The sequence below is a fragment of the Protopterus annectens genome, chromosome 4.part0 (genome assembly GCF_019279795.1).
Source record: "Protopterus annectens isolate FY-2018-M chromosome 4.part0, PAN1.0, whole genome shotgun sequence".
NCBI lineage: Eukaryota > Metazoa > Chordata > Ceratodontiformes > Protopteridae > Protopterus > Protopterus annectens.
The window spans coordinates 1970804347-1970831639 of record NC_056733.1 but is presented as its reverse complement, the minus strand read 5'-3'; the positions used below and the strand labels follow the sequence as shown (position 1 = coordinate 1970831639).

The 27293-nt window shown below is 37.3% G+C and overlaps 1 protein-coding gene across 5 annotated transcripts in view; it reads right to left on the bottom strand.

Annotated features, from left to right (window-relative positions):
• TENM2 (teneurin transmembrane protein 2) overlaps positions 1-27293 on the bottom strand; it is a 1770657-nt gene that overhangs the window by 18940 nt on the left and 1724424 nt on the right. For all 5 annotated transcript variants that reach the window (XM_044069584.1, XM_044069586.1, XM_044069585.1 and 2 more), the window contains one exon: positions 16163-16293. In XM_044069584.1, coding sequence (XP_043925519.1) covers positions 16163-16293 — 131 coding nt within the window. The remainder of the gene's footprint in view (positions 1-16162; positions 16294-27293) is intronic.

The following is a 27293-nucleotide window of genomic DNA, read 5'->3' as shown; positions in this document are numbered from 1 at the left end:
GTGTCTGTCCTCCGACAATACATACCCAGCATTATCTTTGCTACTGTTATTGTTCTTTCACTGTACTTTTGGTTGTCCAATCTGGATTTCATCACCATCCCCAGATAATTTTCTTGCTTTGTTGCCATCAGTTCTGCTATCATTAGTGGATTCACACCAGGACTGCTGTGTTGTAGGTACATTACCATATCTGTTTGCATTGAACTTGACTACTACCTTTCTGTCTACTTGGCCAACTTTTCTAATGCTCTCCTTATACTCTATTCACCAATCCCCATTCTGTACTGCTGCACCTAAGTTTGTGTCATCAGCAAAGAAGGTGATATTATTCTGTGTTCTCTCAGATATCTCTATGGCAAAGAGTGAAAAGGACATAATATAATACAGATTCTAGTATTCCACTAGTCCCTTTCCTAGCTCATAAGATCATGCCTCCCATCAAACATTTTGTACCTACTATTCCACCATGCAGCTACCTATTTCCTCAGACTTGGTACTATACCAAGCCTCTCCAGTTTTACCATCAGCCTCCTGTGTGTAGAAAACCCCCTTGGTGAAGATTAAGGAAGCCACACCTACTGGTGAGGTCTTGTCAAGTACACACATAACCCAGTCATAAAATTGGATGAAGATTAATTGCTGGGCTCACTTAGCCTTGATCCCCTTGGTGGTTGTTGTCCTGTCAGCTGTGCCTTCATGATTTGGTCCATGAATGTTCATGATACCGCTCTTAAACTAATAGGCTTATAGTTCATTGGATTTTTCCTGAGCCTCATTGTACAAGGGTGTCACACTTGCTGCTCTCCAGCACTCAGGCACTTCTGTAATGGCCAATGACCTGCTGAATATCTCTGTTATGGGGAGTTGCCAAAACTGGAACAGAGTTATGAAGATTTTGTGAGCTAGGTCAACCAGTCATGGGTTTCTATTTTCTATAAATGCAGCCAGAACTTTCTCTATTGCCTCTCTCTCCATTCTGGGTTCTGTGAATCATTCTCCCCATTCTGCCCAGCCTCTCTCCCAGTATTACACCATTACTTGCTTTCCTTTGTGAAGATGAAAGGGAAATATTCATTCAGGACCTCTGCTTTTCCCAAACATCTGTAAGTCCTTCTTTTCTTTTTTAATTTGACTTTGCTGCCTTTCTCTTAGCCTCCATGTGCAGTGCTTCTTCAAATTTGCTACTCCATCATTTCCACCTTCTGCAAGGTGCTGTCATTTGTTCTAGTTGTAAGTCTCCATCCCACATCGGTTTTCTCTTCTATTTGTCTTTTCCTCACACTTTGTCCACAGCTCTGGGAACTGCAGCTGAGAATCAGCCACTCTAGCCTACATTTTACAAATAATAGTGTTTACACCTAATGGCAGCCTTATTTTTGAAATTCAACTATAGCTTTAAAATTGGTCTTTATCTTTTGATGCCTTCTTTATTTATATGCATGCTGGATAAACCTAGTTTGAACTAGTTAATAAAGCTCTTGATTGGCATCAGTACATCATTCTTTGTTTGACTGTATTTGCTATCCTTGATACATTATTATATGTTCACATACTTTGCACACTATTCTGCTGATGCATTATGACTGCTGTTTGCATCATATTCTATAATCAAACTTTTGTTATGTTTCTAGTTCAGGTTATGGATGAAAAGTATTAATTGAGCCGTCCTTGTCAACTTGATAACAATAAGTAGATGATAATAAAGGAAAGGTATACAATGCATTTCATAAGTCACAAAAAGTGGACCAAACTCAGAAAACCGATGATACATATGAGCTTAACAGGCTGTAATTGGAATACATATAGCCTTATGTTTTCTAGATCAGTAATCCAGATATTGCATGGACTACACGTGAAATCTGGTGACATTGAGTTGTTGCCTAAATTATAGAACTAAAGAGATATTTTCATGTAATTTTCTTCTTATACTGACTCATTTACTAGTGCCTACTTTATGCTAACCAGGGTCACTGGGAGAAGAAACACGAATGAGACAAGTGAAACAATCCTAGATGGGTTAACAGTCTATTGCAGATATCACAGACGTACATACTTACAATTGTTTAGGATTACACCAGTTCATTTGTGACAATGAATGAGCATCTCTGAAGTACCCAGCACCTGGAGGAACTTACTCTGCTGACAGAGAATGGCTGCATTGACTGTCTTTACCCATGAGCTACAGTACCAAATGCAGAAATAACAATATGAGGATAATTTTATTTTTTTTCACACAGTACTAGCACAGATTATAAAGCATCACATTAATAAAGAGAAGAAAGGCATGTTTCCATGCTGTTATTGTCTCTAACACTGCAGGGTAATTCAAAAGACGCTATAGAAGAAAATAATGCAGAAGATAAACTACAACATTCATTCTGGTATACCTAGTAAGTAACTTCTTTTCCAGTCAAGGAACCTATGACATTGGTGAACTCTGGATATTCATTCTTGGCCTGTTGTTATTTCCACTTTTTACTAATGACTTGCCTTCTGACATTTCCCAACTAAATATAATCATATATGCCGATGACGTTCTTCTCCTAGAATCATGTAAAACACAGAACACTATTACCAGCGCTGTAAGAGATGAATATGAGGAGAACCTCAGGCCTAACTTCAAAACAGAGATAGGTAAAAGAGCATTTTCAAATCTGCCAGCAGTAATTTGGAACCAGCTCCTGTCAGAACACAGATAAGAAAGTAACAAAAGAAGTGTTTGAAAAAAAATAATAATAACTTTTGTTGAAAATATCAGCTTGCTCTTGCTATAAAGAAAAAGGCTAGGAACAACTTTGATTTAATACTGGCCTTCTCCACATAGTGTATATTCTCTGCTTTGACAGTGATGATTGCGTTGCCTGAATGTGCATTTGCTAAATGAGTACTTGTGTTGCGATCGCTATGTGCCTCACTGTCCTCATTGAAAAACCCGATCTTCAAATTACTCATTATAAATATTGTTTCATGCTACTATGTAATCATGTAATTTCCTTTGTTTAAACAATCAAGTGATAAATTACTGAAATAAGTATATTTGCTTCTGTAAATTTTTTATATGATAACTCATATTGTGTGCTTTAATACTCCCCAACAACCCTGGATCATAGTTGTAAAGGGTCTGTCAACCAATAACTTACCCAGTTACCAAAATGTAATAAATAAATATGTTTTAATGTGTCTTTGGTATCATTGCATAACAAAATGTGAAAAGAAAACCACAATGAGAAAATAAAACTGTGCAAAGTAATGACAAGTCCGTAACTTGTCCTGTGTTACACTGACATGCTATTTTCCCACACTGTTCCACATCAAGGTGTGTGACTGCATGACCATTAAAGGGCTTCCTGCTGACCTGCTGCTGCTGCGTGCATGTGTGCATCATGGTACTAGCACAGATTATAAAGCACTTAGCCAAACGGAAAGCCACCATGGCACCACTTGACTAACTGCCAGGCCAAAAAAAACCCACAACAACTTTTCAGAAGAAAAAAAAACAGCTTATCAATTGTCTCCTGGCCTTTTCTCCCCCACAAGCTGTGCCACTGTGGTGAACGCTGGTGTGTCACCCAAAACATCGTAGCGTGTCACCTTTGACATGCATGTCATAGGTTCGCCATCACTGGTTTAATCTGAACTAGGTAAGGCCTAGTAAACCTTAGTTAACCAGAGCTAAGCCATACCATGATTTTGCATAACTAGTAGATGACCTCCCAAGGCCTAACCCTATTTCAGGTAACAATACCTTACTGTGCATTATCCTTTCCTGTAGATCAGGCAGCTGCATTGGTATTCCAGTTTAGTCAAATATGCTTAGTGATCACTTTGTCTCTTTTTACTGGAGTTTAAAAAAGCCAAGAGAAAATTGATTTATGTAAACTGATTTCAACACTTAAGAAAACACAATACTACATGCGATGACCCACCACTGCCAACAAATGTGACGTGGATATCCCACCTCTGTACTAGTAGTCAAGAAACCTCAATCCTCACCACTGGCACCTGTCCGGGGATGTTCACTGGGAGGATAACAGGTACACACACAGTATTTCCAGATGCAGCTCTCTGCATCAAGTGCAATTTCTCTTAAGAACACAAAGAGACCACAGTCAGTTTGTGGCTGGCTTCCCTCTCTTTCTCCAGATCCCCATTAAGACTCCCCACTGGCACAGCTATAGAGTTGAGGCCTTAGCCAGGGTTCCAAGCCAAGTCCTCCAATACTCTTTCTGTCCCACCAGTGCTTTGTGCCCCTGCCCAAAGTAGCTGACACACACACACACTTTGACATTTGATTTGCACACACACACACACACACACACACACACACACACACACACACACACACACACACACACACACACACACACACACACACACACACCACACACACATCTGGAAAGGCTGGCACAGGTTTGCTAGCTATGCCCCCTATTGCCCAGACTATAAGGTAGTTACTACTGCCACCAGAACCCCTTGCCAGTTACTTTAAGGCCCTTAACAAAGGGTGTCCAAACTTACTGCATAATATTAATATTAATACAGATGGTACTTTGACCAAGAGCAAGCCTATTAGGAGTGGCCCACATAGAGACACCAAATAAATATGCAAGTGCTCTAAAAACTTAAAATTTCTTTACAAAGATCAGCCACAATGAAAGGTTTAAATATATTTAATAATAAATAATAAAAGAAGAAGAAAATACTAAGTATATATTCACATGGACATCAGAGTTCAGAATCACAGGAAATATTTGAAATAACATTGAAGGACAGTCTCAAACAAATAAAGAAAAACAATATCAAAACTAAACTACACTATATTCCTGAGTGTATCTAAGAAACTTACTATAACTTAATAACTTACTTAATAGAGATAGGCAGATGACATGGTGAATGATTCTTCTTGTTGTTGTCAAGCCCAAGACAGAATAAGGAATGCTCTGTCTCACTAAGAGACTTCTCAAAATAATATCTAAAATATTACTGCTGGGATAGCTTGCAGAATGGCATTATTTCTGGTCATCTGATTTCTAGTTCCCATGCAAACCCCCCATGGTTGGTAGCTGGCAGTATTTAGCACCTACCCATAAAAATACACACACAAGGGCTTTTGCTCAGATCTGTTGAGGTTCTGGGGGTCATAAAACAACTAAACACTTCCACTCTTCCTGGGTGGCAACTAATTCACCCCAAAGACAATACAGAAATCTTCCTAATACAGACTTTGTGTCTCTGGTTGCCTTGAAACTTATGAGATAGCATCTTTATGGCCAAGCCTATAAAGTGATTTAATTTAGGTATTTTTCTAAAGTTTGCTATACTGAAGTTAACCCTACAGTTTCCTCTGTTAAAACATATACATTTAACCACTTACAATAGTGCATGTACATTTCTGTTCTCTGCTGTGGGCACACTGTGGATACAGTCCAAACTCAAACACTTTACAAATACCTTTTCAACACACAGGGCTGTATAAATCAGTTTGAGATACACATGACATACAGTTCTAATACATTTGTAACACAAGTATCTCATATAAATCAGTTCAATATTCACAAATGCCGTATAATTATTCACAAAATTCCAGCTAGCTGTGCTGACAGTACCTCCTTTCATCACACTAGGTAATGAACTGGGAGAAATGCAAGGAGCTATTCTAGAAAACTTCACAAGATTCAAATGACAGCACACTATAAATTATTCCTACTTAGACTGAGAAAGTTTAAGGGTAATAAATGCTCCTGCCTTTCAAATATATTTTAGTAAAGCAGAAAAGTGAGAACAGAATATAGGATTCAGCACACTGTGATAAATTCTTTAGGTTAAAAATGGTGACATAGCATAGCCATCAATGAGGGTAACACTATATATTTTAGAAATAAACAGTTATGGAGGATAAATTGAGGTTAACTGCCAGGGGCTGCCCAAGGAAGCATGGTTTCTGAAGCTTGTTCAAGCAAATCCTCACCTTCTTTAAATTAAAAGTGGGAGAAACTAATGAAATCTGATATTTTTAATGTTGACATCCCAAGAGAAAACATGGCTAATTTACCTAATTGTATCTCTTATGTTGTTATTATACCACCCTTTCTCAACTCACATTTTATTTCAAGTCTTTGTTAGATAAAATATTTGGCAGGATCATTAATAACATCCAAGTCAAGAGTGGACAATCCAGTTTCGGCCTATAACCAGTCATACTGATAATGGCTTCTCCCGTCATTTCTAAGCCCATAACATATGCTATCAGGGTATCATTGCCTTCGGAGCTTGTTCCTTAGTCTGTCAGCATGCAGTTATCTTCCTCCTACCTGCAAAAGCATATCCCAGTGATGTTAATTAATTCTGAGCCCTCTCTAACTTAGGAGCATTGGTAAATATAATCAATATGATAGAATACATATGGGTCCTGTTGTAAGTTACCAAATATGCTATTTTTGGACACATCTAACATATTTTTTGGAAAGGGAGAAGCACTTTAACAGCTATCACGCAGGAAATTTCACCATAACAACAACATGGAGAAAAGTTTACATTTGTCTTTTCTTTCCTTGCTTCCTGCAGATGGTCACTGCCTGCCACTGGTGCCTCACCTCATTTACTGAAATTACCAGATTTTCCTAATGACCCTCAGACTTACTCCAAACCACGCCTGGAGGAAGGATTCTGCTTTTCCTGCTTCCCCATATGTGTCTTGATAGCACCCCAAGTTTAGGGCCTGCTAAGCCTCCTCTCACTTCTACAAGGCGCTGACACTGGCAAGCTGCCGTGGTCATTCTCGGGAAACACTTCACAGTGATATTCCCTGGTGTCCACCAGGAATTTCAAACTGTGCTGCGAGCCCTGTACATGAGCCCCTTCTTCCTCCCTCTCTGTATGGGCACTCCTGTCCTCCCTGCAGGCATCAACACAACAGCTCTACCACCAAAAGGCAATTTATTCCAAAGCACAGGTTTTGGGTAGAAAACCCTTTTTCAGTGCTAATACTCCATATTAACAGTATTCACTTTAAGTAAGAGCAAATTTCAAATCATATGATCACAGTCAACCTATCACATATACCCCCTTCCAATTAAGAAATGATAATGCTTACAAGACATATTGTTACACAATTAAAAACATCTACATACATATAAATTCACATTTAAAGATTTTGCTGCTGTCTTCTAACCGGTACAGGTTTAATATTTACAGAATTATTCAGACTGTAATCATATGATTTTAAATTTGCTCTTATTTAAAGTGAATACTGTTAATATGGAGTATTAGCACTTTAGATGGGTTTTCTACCCGAACGTTTTGCTTTGGAATAAAGTGCCGTTTGGCATTGGAACTATTGTGTTGGTGCTTGGTACTTGTTTTAAGAGCCTCTAATTATCACAGTGACAACTTTATTTCATATTATACTCACTGCAGACATCTTATATGCCTAAGCTACTAATTGAATGCTGGTCACCTGCACTGTGGTTAGGGCTTTATCCCTCTATGAAATGGTGCTGGCTGAAAAGGGTTTACTTAATGAAGCACTTTTGTTGATTTAAATATAATTCAAAATAGATCATTTGATATTAGTGACAAAGCTGGAAAAGTGGTTTGAGTAAATGCCCTTGCTTGAGGTTTCAAAACTATAAGAGGGATAGAACCATTCAAGTTGTACTTTATTCAGTGTACTTTGAAATGAGTATACTTATTGCTGACACCCTCCAGGGATCAGTCCAGGACCACCTTTTTATAATTATTACCAAAGAACATCATACTTTGTGTCAATTCAACAATTATACAGACAACCTTATTCTATTAAATCGAGAGAAATCAAAGTAACTGGTCCATAAGAGTATCTAATGTGACACTGAAACCTATGTGCTTGCTTCAGAATAACAAACTGATGCTTAATGTAAATAAAACATATTTTTCATTAAATGGAACAAATCAAAAGCTAAGCAAAATGATATTTGTGTTATACCGAATATCTAAATAAAGTAGATTCATAACTATAAATTTCTGGGGATATGGAATGATAGTATACTTTCCTTTAAATTCCATGTAGGCAGGATAGTAGATATGGTATTGAAGCAACTGAAAGTTTGCTATAGTCTTGTTAGTTTTCCGACTGTAGACTATTATGGTAAATATCTTTATGCCCAGATCAGAGTTTGCTTTGCATATAGTATTTCTTTACTCATTTAAATTTGCTAGCACATTTTTAATTGAGATGTGAAATTTCTCTGTACTGGCAAGTAGGACAACAGCTACCTGGAGTTCTGACTCAGTTAATTTTTAAATTTGAAAAAAAAAACACTTTAAATTTAACAAATAGATAATCTCTTTCATTTACTTGTTCAGATTAGTTTTCTCAGATTCAAACCAACTAATGATAGCACTTAATGACATGAATTCAGTACTATGATTCAACTGCATTCAGAGAGCAACACTCTGTATAGTCCACCTTTGATATGGTGTAGTCATGGCTGAGAAAAGGCAGCCCACACAAGTAGCTCTACATGTGTGGAGCAGGGCACAGTATGATCAGCTCTTTAGGCGTGAAAGAGTTAACTAGATTCATGTCATCTGATAAAATCTCCTAACAGTGAAACTACTTTACTCAATGAAATCAGCATAAAAGACACTTGCAAAGAAAGACACATCAAAGAATAAACTGCAACAAAAATAATTGTGCAAGCTCAGAAAAGAAACAAATATTCAAGTAAATATTCTGCAAAAGTGCAATAAACCACAAAACATTCCACACCACCATCATTTAGTGGAAATGTTAAAAGTCATTTTTCTCTATAGTCGGAGATTAAAAAATCAGGGAAACACAAACATCTGATTTAAGTAGTACTATTGATCCAATATTTAATTTTGATTGGGCTGATGATGTCACTCAAGTGAATTAGATGAGTTTCAGATTGGGGTACCAGCACATGATACTCAGACTGTTATATGAGATATAAATAGTGGGAAAGAGTCTAATGTTATTTCTTTCAGCATACTGTCTTCCCTGATTAATCATATAAGTATTGATAAAGATAATGTGGGACAGAAAGGGGGAAGGCATGAGACTGATGAAATTGAGGAAGTTATATTAGCAGAACATGGGGAAGTAAACAGGAAAAAGAGAAGAAGAGCCACTGGGAGTTCTAATATATTGTATGTAGGAACTTTCCGGGAGGAAGATGTGCATAATTATTCCGAACATGAAAGGCAAGTTCTTGTTGTTGGTGATTCTATGCTGAAAAGCATTAAGAATCTTTTACCTGTGAAAATGAGGACCGTATTATGCTTTTTGCCTAGGTGAAGTAAAATGTGTGATATTGTGTTGCATTAAAAAGGATTTTTGTGACTGATAAAAAGTATGATGTAGTAGTTGTTTTAGAAGGTGTTAATATAGGAAAACTAATGGGGAATGTTTTAACAGCTACAATGAGCAGATATTAGAAATGAGTATAAAGAAAACGTTTGAGTTGGTTTTATGTGATGTCATTCTAATCACTGGTTATTATGACACTTTAGTTAAGGTGACAAATGTGGTTAGTGGTTTTATAAATATTATTAGAAGAATTTGTTATCAGCAAGATATTGAAAATAAACATGTATGGGATGACATGTACATGTGTAGGAAATTATTTGGATATGACAATAGGCAGTAGTTATATAGAAAATAGACTTTTATTAGATGCATTTTTGAAAAGTAAGGATTGTTTTGTGGTTTAGCCTCTTGCAGGGATCTGTCCATGACAGCTCAAGATATTAGTGTTAGTTTATATAATGCTAGAAGTTTAAATAAGTTCCAGTTTTGAGTAAGAAATTGATGGGAGACAGTTATCAAGTTGCTATTGGTTACTGAGACTTGGTTCTCTGGAAACAATTTACCACCGAGTCTACCTGATTCTACCTGATTATGAAACATACCATAGGCAAGGTAGGGAGAGGCAGTGGTGTTTCTATTTATGTCCAAGCTGGCTTGGTGTCTAGGCTCCATTAAAATTATGGTAATTTTGAAATAATTTCAGTTATCCTGGCTTGTGGGGAAAAGCATTTAAAACTGCACTTTTTATAGGCCTCCAAACCAAACTTGGAGAAAACGTATGGGTTTTTGTCAATCTATGCCTCTTTTTGAGGAGGGTTTAGAAGTTATCGCTGCTGACTTAAATGCCCCTTGTGCTAACTGGTATGACTTGGATTCTAATAATGGTTTGATTGGTGAGTTATCAGAATTAGTAAAGGAATGGGATATTTTCAGGCTGTGCTCTTTCCTACCAGAGGTGGTAACATTTTTAATATAGTTTGGGTAAAAAAACAATGAACTGATTGGTGAGTGTAAGTATGTGAATAACTAATGGGTTCTGATCATTCCTGTATTTCTGGACATATGAGTGTACAAGCCCTATTAGTACACTGAATGATTAGGGCTGTTGGTATGCTTTTTATAAAGCAGATTATAATAAGATAAGGTAGGAGTTATCTGACTATAAATAGTGAAACATAGTTTCTCAGTTGGTATTGTGGGATGCTGGAACATGTTTTTGTGGTTTCCTATATAAGTTGATAAATAATTTTGTGATACTGAACCCAGTACATCTAAAGGATATAAATCTTAATGGCCGAATGTTTCCTTGAAAAATTAGGGTCTATATTAGATTAGTGAACACTTAAACAAGCGAATGCTGATTGATCGACCTTATTTTGGCGAATGTTAAAAATATTGAAGCAACAGAAACTCAAATTTTTTCCTAGGGAAAGAATTTGGTTGTCCATTTCTGTTGCTTCGGTATTTTCAGTGCTGTGGTGGAAAGTTACGGGTCGGATTCAGGTAAGTGTGCGATTGTGTGGATGTGAGTGTTAGGGTGGGTTAGGTGAGTTAGGGTTAGGGCTCGGGTTAGGTATGTGTGTGATTGTGTGGATGTGGGGGTTAGGGCGGGTTTAGGTGAGTTAGGGTTAGGGAGCGGGTGAGGTGAGTGTGCGATAGTGATGGACCTTAGGGTTAGAGTTTGGGTTAAGGTAAGTGGATAGTTAATGGTGTGTGCATAGTTTAGTGTAGGGTTAGGTTTCAGATTTTAGGTGTATGTGTGTGGATTTCTGTTTGTTTGGTGTGCTTGTATTGTGTGTATGTGTTTTGGATCAGCGATTTTTTTCCCTAGGAAAAAAATTGCTGATCTGACAGTACGAGATTGTAAGCTTTCACTTACATAAGGTCGATCAATCAGCGTTTGCTTTTTTAAGCTTTCGCTGATCTAATATAGACCCAAAAATTATACAGTAAGGTTCAGAACTTGTGGAAATGATTGAAGAATAGGCCTGGATGGGGTGTGTGGGGGTGGGCTTTAAGTAAATGTAGAGTAGTCAGGAATATATTAAGGAGATTAATTAGGTCAAATAAAATTATGAAAAGAAGCTAGCAAGAAATGTGGTACACAAAAAAAGGCTGTTTATTGTCATCTTCAGCAATACAAAAATTATACACATTTGGGTCTAGCTATTACTGTTGGAAATAACCTGATTACTGATAATAGCTTATTGTCTAGTACCTTTTGGAACATTTTGTAGGTCCTGATAAAGATTTGGAAAATGGAAATGTTTTGGTTGAAGGTTTTGGTGACTGCCAGCTTCTTTCACTGCTAAGTCCAGATGATTTGTTAGAGATGGTTAAACATAGTTCAGATGCAGGTCCTGATTGACTTAATGACATCTTTTTATCAGCTAATGTCCCCTTGTTTATGTTTTCTATTTCAAATAACACTACAAACAGGTTATGTACCCATAATTTGAAAATTAGCACATAGTTTTCCAGTAGCTAAGGGAGGTGATCATTGTATGGAGAAAATTTTAGACCAATTAGTCTCACTAGTATTGTGGGTAGATTTTATGAATGGGTAATTTCCAAGTATATTATTACTTTGCTGGATAGTAGGTTTGATTTAGCACAACATGGTTTTGTAGCTAATAGGCCATGTGATACAAAATACTTTCCTTTTACAGTCATTTATGGAAATCACTGGTTGAAGTGGCAGCTACTGACATATATTTGGATATGATGAAGGCCTTTAATACTATACTACATTGTAGGACAATTTCTTTTTTAAAAGAATTTAATATAAATGAGTATGTGATAAGATGGATTTCTAATTGGTTGACTGGGAAAAGACATAGGGGACATGTTTTCTTAGATGTGAGGGAGATGACAGCAGGTGTACCTCAACCTGGAGCTCAGTTTTGGGCCCAGTTTTATTTGTCACTTTTATGGCCAGTTCTCCAGGTGATAGTAAATTTTGGATAAGTAAATATGCAGATGATGTAAAAGTTGGCCCCACAGTTTATGGGTTAATAGGTCAGTTTTCTTTTGAATTATATTTGGACAACATATTTAACTGGGCTACTATAAATTATACGAAGTTTAATGTTAGAAAGATCTGTATTATGCATTTTTGGGACAGGAATCCTAATTATCCCTATGCTTTGGATAATTTTAGGATACACAAGTTAATGTTACTAGAGATTTGAGTATAAAACTTGATAACCCTTTAGGTTTTGATCCTCAAATGCTGGATATAACTAGAAATTATTATGAAATTAATAATATTTTCAGAAATATTGTTAGTACAGATAAGATGGCTTTACTTCCAATTTATAGAAAATAAAGTTAGACTCATTATAGAATATTGCGGACCTATTTGTGTATAAAATAGGGTGCAATTAGATAGAGTGTAAAGAATATAAAGGCACTTCCCTGGTAGGGTTAAGGCATTATCTTTGTTTACAATTAAATATAGCTTAGTTTGGGGTGACTTTATTATTTATACAAGTGTTAAAGACTGGGGACTGAGGAATGTTGAGAGTATTCATAAGAAAACAAATTCACTGAATACCAAGAATAATAATTACCTGATAAAAGATGTATTGGGTTAAAGTACTGTCTGGAAATAACTCTTTTCAAGGGAGGGCTTGTTTGTGGTGGTATAATATTCCATTATGGATTAGGAAATCAGGATGTATTAGTTCTTTTAAATCCAATTTGGATCATTGGTTAGGCTTAAGGATAGTTTATCCAACTCTTTATGGTGGCAAGCACTTTGAAGGTCTTTCCAAGCACTGAGCATGACTTCCTGAACATTGAGTACTATATTAAGCACTATTGGCAATATACTTGGTATCCTACAAGGCATCCTTTGACCAATTAATTGTGGATTTGTTGCATATCAGCAAGTCAAATGGCATCAGAAATACTTGGTCTAGGGATCTAAACTTCTTCTGGAAAATCAACAGAATAATTTGGAGGGACAGGTATATTTTACAGAAGATACAGCTGCTGTGGAGCAGACTTCCCATTTATATACAAAGTTCATCCATGTACATATGCAAGCACAACTTAGAACTATGGTTGGGAAACAGAAAATTTACTGCAGGACTGGCCCCTCTAATACTAATGGAGAGATGCAGCCATAAATGCTTTATCCCATGCATGGGTCCCTTCAAATTATCTATGGTACAATTTAAGTTATCTCATTAGGAGGAATATATAATTATCAACCATGGGATGGGTAAGATTAATCTATAACCAAATGGGAGAGGGTATTTTGAGAAAAAAAAGGGAAATTGGCTAGGCTTAAAGTGGCCCACAAGGACAGCTAGCATAGTACTTAGCTATGAACCTACGAGCATTGAAAACCTAACTTCATAGAAACAATATGCAAACCCACAATCCTCTATAAATTCAATGAAATGGGATTTTGATAATTGTGTATCACTGAAACTGGATTCAGTGAAAACTGACTTGCTAAAACTGGTACCCTCCATAACGTTGCTGGCAATTATTATCCTCTGAATTACCTTGAATAAAATATGATGGTTTAGGTAGCAAGTCTAAGAAGTACTAATGTTTGAACATAAGTCTACATGGTTTCAAATCATGGGAAGTCCTACCACTTCCACTGTCATATTGGAATAAAGCCTTGACTACAGCTCAGATGCCCCAAGTTTGATTATTGTAACATGTACTTGCTGGTGCTGGGTGGGGAGGCAGAAGAGTGATGGGGCTGTGCCCATTCATCTCCCTCGGTGGGAGAAGTGGGGTGCATGTCCAGGGGCATGCAAAGTACACCAATCTCACTGATGCAGACCAGATAAATGTGTACAATGTGCTTGTTGCAAGAGGCGGGGCCATCTATGTGTTTACATCACTTAAGGAAGTGAGTAATAGACGAACGCTATGGTGCTCATTCCATTTCCTCCATAGTTAATGCTAACTTGGCATGCACAGATGAGTTGGGACCAGAAAAAGAAATGCCCTGATAGCTGCCTGAATGATGGCCTTTATGACTGGCTTTTGCCTTCTGCTTCACTGGGTCTTAGGAAATGAATATTTTTTGACAGCTTTCACCACATGAGATAAAAATGGAACAACTGATTATTCAGAGGTCTGATCCTTGTGAAGCAGCTGGAACCCCAAAAAATAATGGATAGTACTGACTTAATGCTAATTTTGTTAACTTATAAACTTTGCACTAGGAATACTGTCTACCCTTATACCTTATACATGGGCTAAATACTGCCATGTGCCATTATCCACTAAGAACCAGAGGGTGCCCTCATCTTAATTCGTCTCTCTTTTAATCTGCCAGTATGTCAGAAAATGCATTTAACAAGGTTGCCATTGTATGCTAAAATCATCTTCCAGTTTTCTTAAGAAATGAGAAGTGCTTTAATAAATAATTCCAAATTGCAGGAGTACCTTAAATATCAGTGCTTTAGTGAGTGAAAAAGTCTACTTTCGCATTTGTCATTTGTAACTACTCCTTATTAAGAAGCTTAAACTTTAGATGTTTTTGATATATTTGTTTAATTTTTAGTTGGGTTTTGTTGATATTTATTGTCTGTAATTAATTGTTGCATCCAGCAAGTGAACTGGAGAGACTCCAAACTGCCCAAAAGTTTAAGTGCAGTGCATGAGTTGCTGAACATGTCCATTCTGTAATACATCTGCACCTGTTCTAGAACAGGTGCGGTGCGTGAGTAGCTGAACATGTGCATTCTGTAATACGTCCGCACCTGTTCTAGAACAGGTGCAGTGTGTGAGTAGCTGAACATGTGCATTCTGTAATACATCTGCACCTGTTCTAGAACAGGTGCAGTGCGTGAGTAGCTGAACATGTGCATTCTGTAATACATCTACACCTGTTCTAGAACAGGTGCAGTGCGTGAGTAGCTGAACATGTGCATTCTGTAATACATCTGCACCTGTTCTAGAACAGGTGCAGTGCATGAGTAGCTGAACATGTGCATTCTGTAATACATCTGCACCTGTTCTAGAACAGGTGCAGTGCGTGAGTAGCTGAACATGTGCATTCTGTAATACATCTGCACCTGTTCTAGAATGAGCTTAAAAGCCTTCCACCTGCTGGCTATCTTGTTAAACTCCTGCATCCTCGAACTCCATAAAGGATAATGGGAAATGGATGGATGTCAATCTGTAAGTTATATGTCAAATGTGACGTTCTTTGTAATGCTGATAAGCCATGTTACATTGAATGTGCCATGAGTCTGTCATCACAGTGCAGTTTGTTATGATTCTTGTGTCTCTAGCTTGGGTAAAGACAGAAAAGATCCATAGACAAGCCAACTTAAATGGCTGACTAACAAAACATAATAAACAGAGATCATAAGCCTGTGACTAAATTAAATAAAAACATAGATTATAGTCCTGTGACTAAATTGTCCTAACGGTCATCTGTAACCTGATTATTGAAGTTACATTCCTCTGCCATTTAGCCTTAAAACAGATGCACTCAAGCAGAACACAATGTTGCTGTGACCATTTTCCATCACCTGCAGTTAATTACTGACTGCATTTGTATCCTGAGAGAGTCCCAAAATGTTTTTTATTTGATTTTTTATGTTACCCATTTATTATTTTTGCAGTACTGGAAACACCATATTCCTGATTTATGACATTGCAAGGCCTGGTCTTGTTTGTACCATGGTTTGCGTTTATCCCACTGTTTGTGCAAAGTTGCTGCCACATACACTAAACACCTTTGTTTTTTTAATGTTAATCATCTACCTGTAAGGAATTCACTGCTAAAATAATTTTTTAAAAGTAGAAAATAAATGGTGAGTTATATGCAGAATTTATATGCAGAATTTGTGATTCGTACTCCTGACATACCTGTCCCTTTTCACATTCTTGACTTTCTGTTAGTTCATATGGAGGCTCCACAAAATATGTTCGCACTCTAGGGAAACCCGGTATGATGTTGCTGAGCTGAAATCCAAACATTGCCAACCAGTTTTTCACATCTGGGAAGGAAATGAAAGCATTTAAATGTACCTTTAAATATTTTATTAATGTTGCTCAAAAAATTATAACAGCAAGTGGGAAATTACAACTTTGTATATAGCATACTTTCACTTCCATTAGTTCGGTTGAGAACAAAAGTCACTCATATTAACGTCCTCCTTTTAAGAATACTTAATGCATGCAGAAGGCATAATAAACACAACACAAACTAAGCAGGGCAACTACTGTTCAAATTCCTTAGCACTTGTAACACCTTTTTGAAGTGCTTCAAGAATGCATTAGCAAAATGTAGTTTTCAGAGTTTCAGATAAATCATTTATATGCATAAACAGGGATCAGTGGATTTTTTAGTGACCTGAAACAAAAAGATGTGGGAAAAATTGCATTAAAGTAATTTGTGAGTCCAATGCCTTCCTATTTTTCTTAAATAAGAAATTCAATGTACTTCCCACTGGGGATCTTTGGACCATATATGTGATAAATCAATGTGTAAGCTTTATAACATTAAAACACACAGAACAGTTTCCATAATGCATGTTTACATAATACTTACCCGGGAGTTTTGGTGGACTATCTAGAAACTACAGCAACCCTAGGTTTAATTTTCACAGCTTCTATCTGCTTATTGTGTGACTCTGAGTAAGTCACTTAAACTTATTCAGACACTGTTTTCAGGTCACCTCTGAAAAGGATATATATGTTCAGTGGGTTTTCAAAATATATTTCTTGATGGAATTTAATGCTCATATATCAGTGTTATTTCCTAAATGTAGCTAAGATAGCAATCCACCAAAATTCCTGTGGGTGTATATGCCATGTGTGTGTGTGTGTGTGTGTGTGTGTGTGTGTGTGTGTGTGTGTGTGTGTGTGTGTGTGTGTGTGTGTATGTGTGTCTATCCTATAATGGGCTGGCATCTTTTCAGGACAGTTTCTTTATCTAAGGCTCTAGTTTCCCAATAGCATTGAATGGTGAAGTAAGTAATCAGAAAATGAATAAGAAATGTACTAATCTACACATGTCTAATATTAAGTATGTTCAAATATTCTTCTGTGTTAAAAACAAAAACAGGAACCAATGGAGGTGAAATGAATCGAAATACTTGTAATGGAAATGACAACTGAGTTTATTCAGTACATAAACGCACACATCACACAGCGTTTTCATCCACTGGACCTCATCAGATGTATCAAAATTTATCCAAGCTGTAACAAACCTATTTATACCACTTCCCCCTATAGTTAATTAACCAATTAATGATTTATTCAAAACAATTGATGTAGTGTAACAAACATTAACCCTTCTATGTTCATTAGTAAGTACATACTCTAAGGGTTTTAATAAAAGACAATTAAAAAATGTATGTTAATATATATATATATATATATATATATATATATATATATATATATATATATATATATATATATATATCCTGCAGGAGAACTTGCAACTTTCAACTTTTTCACATCCCAAAATTGGGGCAAATCTAAAGGTTCTGGCATTTTTTACTTCTACCATCACTTCCTCCACCACTGATGCAGGATATTTCCTGGCTAAAAACATATCCCTCAACTTCCAACTTTCCTGTTCAAAGTCCACATCTCTAGATGTCATCCTACTACTACGGATGAATTGCCCTTTAACAATACTTCTTTTCTGTTTGTGTGAGTGTGAACTACTAAAGTATAAATAAGAATTAGAGAAGGTATCCTTCCTGTATACTCTTGAGGTGAATTGCTGTAGATGTTTGTCCTTTTTAATAGAAACATCCAGGAAATTCATCTCTTCTCTAGAAATATGGTGGGTAAATTTTAAAAATTCAGTAGTCATGTTTAGATATTGTATAAAATGAGTTCACACTAACATGAGTTCATATAAAAAAGGTAAAAACCTTAAGGAATTGTTGGAGAAGAACTACAAAGGGCCAAGTGGAAAAATGTTAGGGACTTACAAATGTGGAACATGTACCCAATGTACATATATTTTGAGACAAGATTTTTTATATATTCCCAGATAGGCAGTATACCATTAGGAGTGGTAGCTTCTCCAATTGTAATAGTGAAGGTTTGATATATCTAGCCCTATGTAAAACATGAGGTGCATTTTATATTGGAAAGACCACACGCAAACTAAAAAGAAGAACAAATGAACATTTGAATGTCATTAGAATAAAAGACGGCAACAATGCAATATATAAACATACCATGACATGTGTTGGAGGAAAATTGTTTTTGTTTTTTTTGTAATAGAAATGGTGCATCAGGATACTAGGGGGGACCTTGGGAGAATAGGATAGAAGTTAGGGAACTTTATTGGCAGTTATTGCTTGAAGCCAACAGACTCCCAGGTCTTAATGAACACATTTCTATTGCCTCCATCTTAAGGATGAGGGCAGCTAAATTGTAGGATTTATTGTATGAATTAGATTCAAAGCACTTTTTTCACTTGTTGTTCATACTATAACATTAATATTTTGTTAAATCTATTTCAAGGACAAGCATGTGAATAAATACATATTTTTCTGCAAGTTCTCCTGCAGGATATATATATATATATATATATATATATATATATATATATATATATATATATATATAGCATACATTTTTAATTGTCTTTTATTAAAACCCTTAGGAGTATGTATGACTATTTTAAATGTATTTATTTCAAACATATGAGCTTCATTTTTGTACAAATTTTATGCATACTAGTAAATTTGTATGATTGCAAATAGGTTTTAAGTAGAAAGTTTCTATATATTTGTTATGTATTAATAGCATATTTTTAAGCTAGAGTATGTACTTACTAATGAACACAGAAGGGTTAATGTTTGTTACAGTACATCAATTGTTTTGAATAAATCATTAATTGGTTAATTAACTATAGAGGGAAGGGGTATAAATATGTTTGTTACAGCTTGGATACATTTTGATACATCTGATGAGGTCCAGTGGATGAAAACGCTGTGTGATGTGTGCGTTTATGTACTGAATTAACTCAGCTTTCGTTTCCATTACAAGTATTTAGATTCAATCATTTCACCTCCATTGGTGCCTGTTTTTGTTTTTAAAAAGTTGTTTCTTGTTTTTTTTGGGCCCTTTATCTCATTTTTTGGCAGGATTATTCTTCTGTGTTCTCACTTGTTGCTTTACTGTTGTTGGGGTCAGATAGTACTAATGATTATTCTGTAACAGGAATAAGTGATGGAAGGGTCTTCTTTTCATTTTTATGTAAATGAGCAGAAACCCAACAGGGAACTGATGGTTCATATAGCTATGTACTTTACAGGGAACATTAGAAATGAAAGGGACAGGGTGAGTGAATCGATGACTGTATGCCCAAGGACCAAAGGCAAACTCATTTACATAAGCACCACTGAGCAGGAGAAAATATTGGTCTTTTTATTCAATCTGGAATAGCTTTCATGCGCTTACAACTGAACATCTGATGCATTTCCTTCACAGGAAGGGTAGTGAGCATAGAGTATGAGTTGTAAAATTACCTTCATCCGGAGAAAACACAAGTTGGCTGAATTATTCACTAGCCATGTGGCAACTCTAGCTAAGTCAGATTCAGTTTTAGTGTTGACTTAATCCTAGAGACATAGTTAGGGTGGGGTGAAGAGGGCACAAGTTATTATATGGTATGATTAGGAGATACCATTCAATCTGTAGTGCAGTGCTTATATTCATTTTCATGCCAGCATTACTGAATGATGACATGGAAATTAATAGCTGAAGCATGTATGGTATAAGTTATTCGTAAGATGTGGCAAGAGATGTGCTATATTTGCAGGAAGTGGTTTGCTACAGTTTTTTTTAAAAAAAGAAGATGTTCTTTTTGTTTTTTGCTCTTCACTTAGTGTTGAGGAGCTTAGAATGGAACCTGGTTTACGTCTGTTCTGAAAAGCACTACGGGAATTTTTTTTTGTTCTTCCATTGAAGAGAGCAGAAAAAGAGCTGGTTTACTGATCCCTAGAGGTAGGTTAGGTGTTATGGCCAGGCACTCAGGCTATGGAACATGGACCTTTTTTTTTGTTCTATATTTTTTAGAGTTGAGGGTCACCAGATTGAAGAATTGCATCAGGTGCTAAATAAGCCAGCAATTGCTCTGAAAACTGCTGTGCAGGAATCCAGTCCAGATTGTGCTACAGCATAGATGCAAAACTGCAAAGAGTTGGAACAGAGTTCTGGTATTATGGTGGTTGTGGTGAGAGTCAGATACTATGTGAAATTGGTGAGATGATATCTGTCACAAATAAAACCCTGTGACACGTCAGATAGGAATGGAAAATAATATGACTAATAGATGACAAACACAAAGCCAATGTCTGTGTATGGCCACACCAAATGAATTGTAAGGTCTGGGTGCTTCTCTCTAGGAAGTCCTCAGAGCGATTTTTCCTGACCTTTAACTTCAAACCCTTAACAACTTTATCCATGACAAACTTGGTGCTAGTATGTTGTGATTTTCAGATTCATATCTGTAGTTGTTGAAGGCATTTGATTGTGTGTAACACCCAGTGGCAGGAGAACACATACGGGTGGCACAATGCCAGGGCACTTCTATGGGCTAGGCTTGTAAAGGCCCCAGAGCCATTAGCCTAGTACACACCTATTAAACTATGACTGGCAAAGATGTGGAATGATCTTATCATTGAAGCCATCAAGGCATTGTGTAAACAAAGCTTTCATCTCATGCAGTGCTAGAGAGGGCAGGCTGGTTTTGCCTGTCTCTGTGCTTCTCCCTGAATGACTAGTACAGCTGTTGCTACAAGCTTCACAGTGGTACATGATGGAGCCTAATTCACAGCTTATAGTGTCCTAGGCATGTAGTACTAGAGCTAGTAATAGCTCAGGACATGCATCTTGCAGCAGAATTTATCATGTAATACTTTCCTGTAATCATGTGGAAATGTACTAGTAGCCAGCAAGCAACATACTGCTCTGCACCTGATAGGTTCAGTGGCATCAGACTACATGTTCTATGAAACCTGAAATCTGCTCACTGTCTTTAGAACCCTAACGTCATAATCTGCAAGGGTTCACAGGCTTGTAGGTAGTTACAAGGTGTGTGGTCAAGGAGACCACTGAAGAGCCTATTAGGATTTTCCAACTACTATTGCCTGATTAAGTTACTTGCTCAAAGTCATGCAGTAGGGAAATAGAGTCTGAAGGAATCAAACCCTGTAATACATGGAGCAGTTCATTAACAGATCATAGCTTTAATCAACTGTGCTAACTGCTAGAATAACTGGTTTTCAATTAATTTTTATATGGATGTGGTTAAGCCTTTTTGGATATTGCTGCTCTTTCACCCTACCCCATGATAAAAAGGTTTGCAAGTTTATTTTTATACTCACAGGAATTTTAATATAAAATGTTAAGACTATCAGATGTACACATTATCCTAGTCAGCTCCACTGGCACAAAGGTTGGAGCTTTGATGACATGCTGGTCACAAGGCTTTAAATAATACACATGGTGCCTGAGATACTAGCTCTTAGAAGCATAATAGAGTAGTTGATGTGCAGTTCTAAAACCATTGTTGAAGGCAGAGAGATTTTAAACTATAGAAGCATGCATTAATGGAGGCTAGAAGACTAATCACTGAAATACACTTGTTGACTGAAGTTCCATGAAGGCAGCACAGTGGAAGATAGTGTGTTTACTTGCTCTGCACATTTGACATGCAGATTTCATATGTTTTTGTAAAATGATAATGCACTATAATGAAGGCAGAGTTGAGATGAGCAGAGGAAAAGCATGGTGAGGAAAAAACATAATGAAAAATCATCAGTTTAATAATATCCTTCAGCTGTTTATACATTCCAAATGTTTTGTATACTGTCACTACAATTACCTGTTTCAGTTATTCCTATTAAGCTTGCTTTGTAACATTAATAGAATGGTGATCTAGTTCAGCTCACTTCTGCAGTTTTGTTAACTACCTGGTCAGGTTCAAGCTATATGCTAGAAACTTTCACTGTGCATTGTTTCTGCATGCTTCTGACCTGGGACAATGGCCAAAAAGGGTCCCTGCACCAATCCATCCACCAAACAATTGCCACCTGAAGCTCATTTTTGTCTCCCACTGCTGTAAACATTGTCATTTAAAGGTTAATTGTCTCTGCAAACGAGGCAAACACCATAGGTTAATAAAACATGAAGGGTGTAATGCTTGATAGAGCTGATGTAAGGAGCAGGTTTAATACAACACCAATGAGGCCTGTTAAAGCAAACTGGTATTTTGGATCATTTTCATAAGTGAGGACGGAGGAGAACATGAAGCTGCTGGCAGAATTGGTGGAAGTTCTGCAGATGTTGTACTGGATGGGCGAAGTAAGAACCAGTTCACAGTACAATGTTCTCCATTTTAAAGTTAACATATGTCCCATGATCACCATCAGTCATCAGCTTTGACAAGCAACAGAATTCCTTCACTGTGTAGCTGGCCTCACTCAGTGATAGAGTGAAAGTAACATTAATCTAAGATAGCCTTGTAGGAAGGAGTCAGTTGCAGTGATTTGGGCGCTTTGTGATGATGCCCTCTGGGATCCTCCCATGGGAAGTACATAAAACACTGTCCACTGGAAGGAGGCCCTGATGCAAATTCAGGACATGCTAGAGAAATTATATTTGTCAGCTTGCCTGAAAGTACCTACTTAAAAAAAAAAAACACAATGAACGTGAGACAAATGTTGGGGACAGAAAGTTTTCTTCCCCATTCAGCTTGCTACCACAGCAACATTAAGATGATCCAAGACCAAGTGAACAATCTGATGAAAATGTTTTATTTGCCCTGTGGTATGGTCACGCAGGACATACTCAAACCACATATCTGTGCAACACATAGTTACTTAATATGGTAATAAAACAATCAGATTAGGCAGTGTAGTGGGCATAGTGCATTGCTTGTTCTGTGTCTCAGTCTTAACTGAATGAGCTTCAATTAATTTACTTTGACAAAGTATATCATCTATTCATCTATGTCCTTTAAAAGGTGATAGGCATGCTTTGTTGAAAGCTATGGATGTGGAAGCCTGGAGAACAGGCAGAAGGATACCATGTGGAAGTAAACTGATGAAGTATCCAGAGGTGCAACTTTCAGCTGGGATTTTGTAGTCTAAATTTTCACCAGTGATGGTTGAATTTCTAAGAGTTTGAGGGGTGTATTATCTCGGTCTTGAGACTGCTGTAAGCTTCAGAAAAGCATTGGACTACATTTTTTGCATTTACAGAAGTGCATTTTAAGTATATTTATAATTGCATTTATCTTACAATTTAAATCAGTCTTGTGTGCTTTTGGCTCTTTATCTGAAGTTAAAGATAGTAATTTAAGTAATTTTTTACAGTCTGCATTGCTTTTTGGATTCTTTGCTGTTCCTATGTGTTTTTCTGAGTTTGTTGTAGCTAATTTTAACTACAGCCTGTGGTAATTAACCTTGTCTTTCCTTGGTATTTTACATTACACAAGCAGTCTGCCATCTCAGTTTTGACACTGCTGCAAGCTTGATAAAAGCATTTGGACTACATTTTTGCATTCAGAAAAGTACATTTTAAGTACATTTATAATTGGTGGTATCTTACCATTTAAATCAGTTTTGTGTGTTTTTTTGCTGTTCATTAGAAGTTAAAGCTTTTAATTTAAGTCTTTTTTATAGTCTGCATTGCTTTATGGTTTCTCTGCTATGTCAAGATGTTTTTGGGTCCCTCCCGTCATTCCTATTTCGGTTTTGGTTTTCTACTTGGAGGCTTTTGAGCTTCCTGCTCCTACTGTATAACCCATGCTAGACTCTCCTCCCAGTCTTATCCCCTCTGCTCTTCTTACTGGTTATTAACAGAAAAAACTGGGAAGGCCCTCCCCTTAGACTGTTAGTGTATTTTGAAACTGCCTTGAAGTGTGTGTGTTACTTATTGCCGGCTTTTCTGCCTTTGAATCCATGCAATTACTAACTAGCTGTTAGAAAATGTTTCTGGTATCTTTTCTCTTACAGCTAACCAAAGTATGTTTTTACAGTAAGAAGGCTGGGACTGCAGTTCTAATGGGTGTACAAAAGTAGCCTGGTCTGTCCAAGATGGGAAACACACAAGGAAGCTTAAAGAGAGAATTACTTGTTGTAGCAACTAATTTGATTTGTTTTCCATACCTTTCACGTTTGTATATCCAAAGTGTGTTTTACATTAAGAAGGCTGAGACTGCAATTCTCTCTAGTGGGAATAGAACAGTAGCCTGGTCTGTCAGAGCTGGGAAACACACAAGGGAGCATAAGTGACAATTACTTGTACATAGTTGGTACCTTTTCACTTTTAGCTAACCAAAGTGTATTCTTACATTAAGAAGACTGGACTGCTATTCTAGTGGCAGTAATTAAGTAGCATGATCATTCCTAGTAGGGAAATACACAGGCAGGCTTAAAGTGAGATTGTTTCATCAGCCATAGGGCTTTTTAGGGACCTAGTTGGGTGTCAATCTGCACACAAGAGCTACTTTTGCAGTGCTTTTACATTAAGAAATTCCAGAATAATCCATCTTGTGACAGAAGGTATTTACCCAGTGTCTTTGAGTTACGAGGCACTCCAGGGAGGTTAAAGTGTAGTTATTTATTGGCCAATGGCACAGAAGTTAGTTTTCAGATTTTTCTGTCTGCTATAAACTAGGCACTTTTTTGCAGAGCTGTTCACTACTCAGTGGTGGTTAGCAGTACCCTGTACAGTAACAAACCTATAAAGCTAGTACTTAGAACTTTAACATGTAACACAGAAAAGCTTTGAATGGAGCTAAGTTTAGGGCAGTTAGTTAGCATATCAATCAGCACTAATATCAGATCATAGCACTATATCTAACACTAGCCTTCACCCTAGACACCACTCAGGTGACCCCTGAAAAACCAAGACCCTAAACCACAACAGTTCAACCCTAATGAAGGTCCTGACAACATGGATTTGCAAATTCCTACTATTTCTGTGGCAAGCTTGGTAGATACGGACATCATGAGACAATGTAGCAATTGTTTCATGTACTCAGACAACCTTTTTAATCCTTAAGGAAACTAATACAGTATACAAAAGATGTATGCACATAAATTCCTTGGAGGCAAAAATCTCACTTGCAATCAGGGTTGTCAAAAACATGCGCACATTACATCCTTCACACATTCTGCTCACCAAACACACATAGACCTTCTTATTCTGAGGCATTTAAGCTCTCCAAACCTCAAAGAACTCCTAAGTCATCAAATTGCAAACCTACTCTCAGCAGTCACTAAACAACACATCAAAAGCAATACCTAACCACTACACATAAGCCTACACCCAATGATCCCTTCTGAACAAAGCCCATAAGGCAAACAAACACTTTACCTAGTACTCTTGTCAAAGGGGATTCTGTTGTGTGACACATAGAAACTCCTCTCACCAGGCTGGACATGGAGAAGATAATGATTAGATGCCCATCTGGGCATCTAATCTACACAATCATGCATGCACTCAAGTCACTGAACCACAGGTGCCAATATGATTCTGTCATAGTCTATGTGGGTAAAAATTAACTGAGGCGTACCTCAGTGGACTATATGAAAAGAGACATCATGGATCTCTCTGAATATTTGTCACAGGCAGGTACATGCCTGCAATGAGAAGCATTCAACCTTCACCACGGCTGATGCCAAAGTATGAACAGAAAAAAGATTGATTTTAATAATTGGCTTAGTTTCTGCTGTCACCACAGGGGAATCCAATATCTATCAGCATAGGAAAAGATGGTTAACAGACCACTTTGCTTTAACAAGGATGGTCTGCACTTGTGGCCTCTGGGGTTTTGGATATTGGTTAAAACATTATCCTTTCCCTGATGACCTTTAATTACAAAAGTATCAATATAGCAAAAAAAAAAAAAAAACTCAAAGCAACCTGAAGGTGTTACTGCTCAATGCTAGGGATCTAAACAAGAAACTCCACAGCCTACAAGCTCTCTTCAATCTGGAACATGTAGACATCTGTGCTGTTACTGAGACTTGATTTAAAGCCACAGAAAGTAGTCCAGTAGTGGAAGGCTACAGTGCCTACCACACATTAAGACTGACAGGACGGGGCTAAATGTAGAGGTGTCTCAATCTATGTATGCAGCAAATCAGCTATCAACAGGGAGCAGGTTCTAGAGGTGTTCACTAAGGCCCAAAACACTTCTTCAGTGGGCTCCAACAATATCTCCAGTTGCCTCATAAATAGCCTAAAACATCACCTAGCAGGACCACTTGAAGCACTCTTCAACTACAGCCTCAAAACAGGTTACATGCCAGGTAAATGGAGGGCCACAACTGTCATCCATCTTCATAAGGATGGACCATCAACTGACCATGGGAAATACAGACCCATCAGTCTGACAAGTCTAATATGAAAACCTTGGAACAAATTATCATGGAACTGATCAACAAGGCCATTGGCAACCTACAGATACAATACCTATCCCAGTTTGGCTTTGTTAAGGGATGGGCTTGCCTATGTAACCTGATAGACTTCTTCAAGAGGGTCACCATGGCTATGGATGAGGGAGAAAATGGTGCATACCACTCACCTTGACCTGGCCAAGGCACTCAGTACAATTATCCCACTTGGGTACTGTTGACAAACTCTCAGAACTAGGCATAAATCTCTGCATAGCTTTCTGGATTGCCAGCTGGCTCATAGGATGCAAGAAGTCAGGATTGGTGAGACCAACTCCAAGAGAGATGCAAAATACACAGATTAAAACTCAGTGCAAAGAAATGCATGATAGTGTCCTTTGGGAAAGCATCCACCAAAGCGAATCACTTCATCAATAAAACATGCCTAAGAGCTGACCAGAAAGTTATGAATACAGGAACGTATGTAGACAGTAATCTAGTGTTCTACCAAAATGTGGCCAAGATAGTAAGAAAATCAATCTCTATCACCCAACTCATTAACAAGGGTATGGCATCCATGGCCAAGGAAGTAATAGTGCCACTCTACTCAGCCC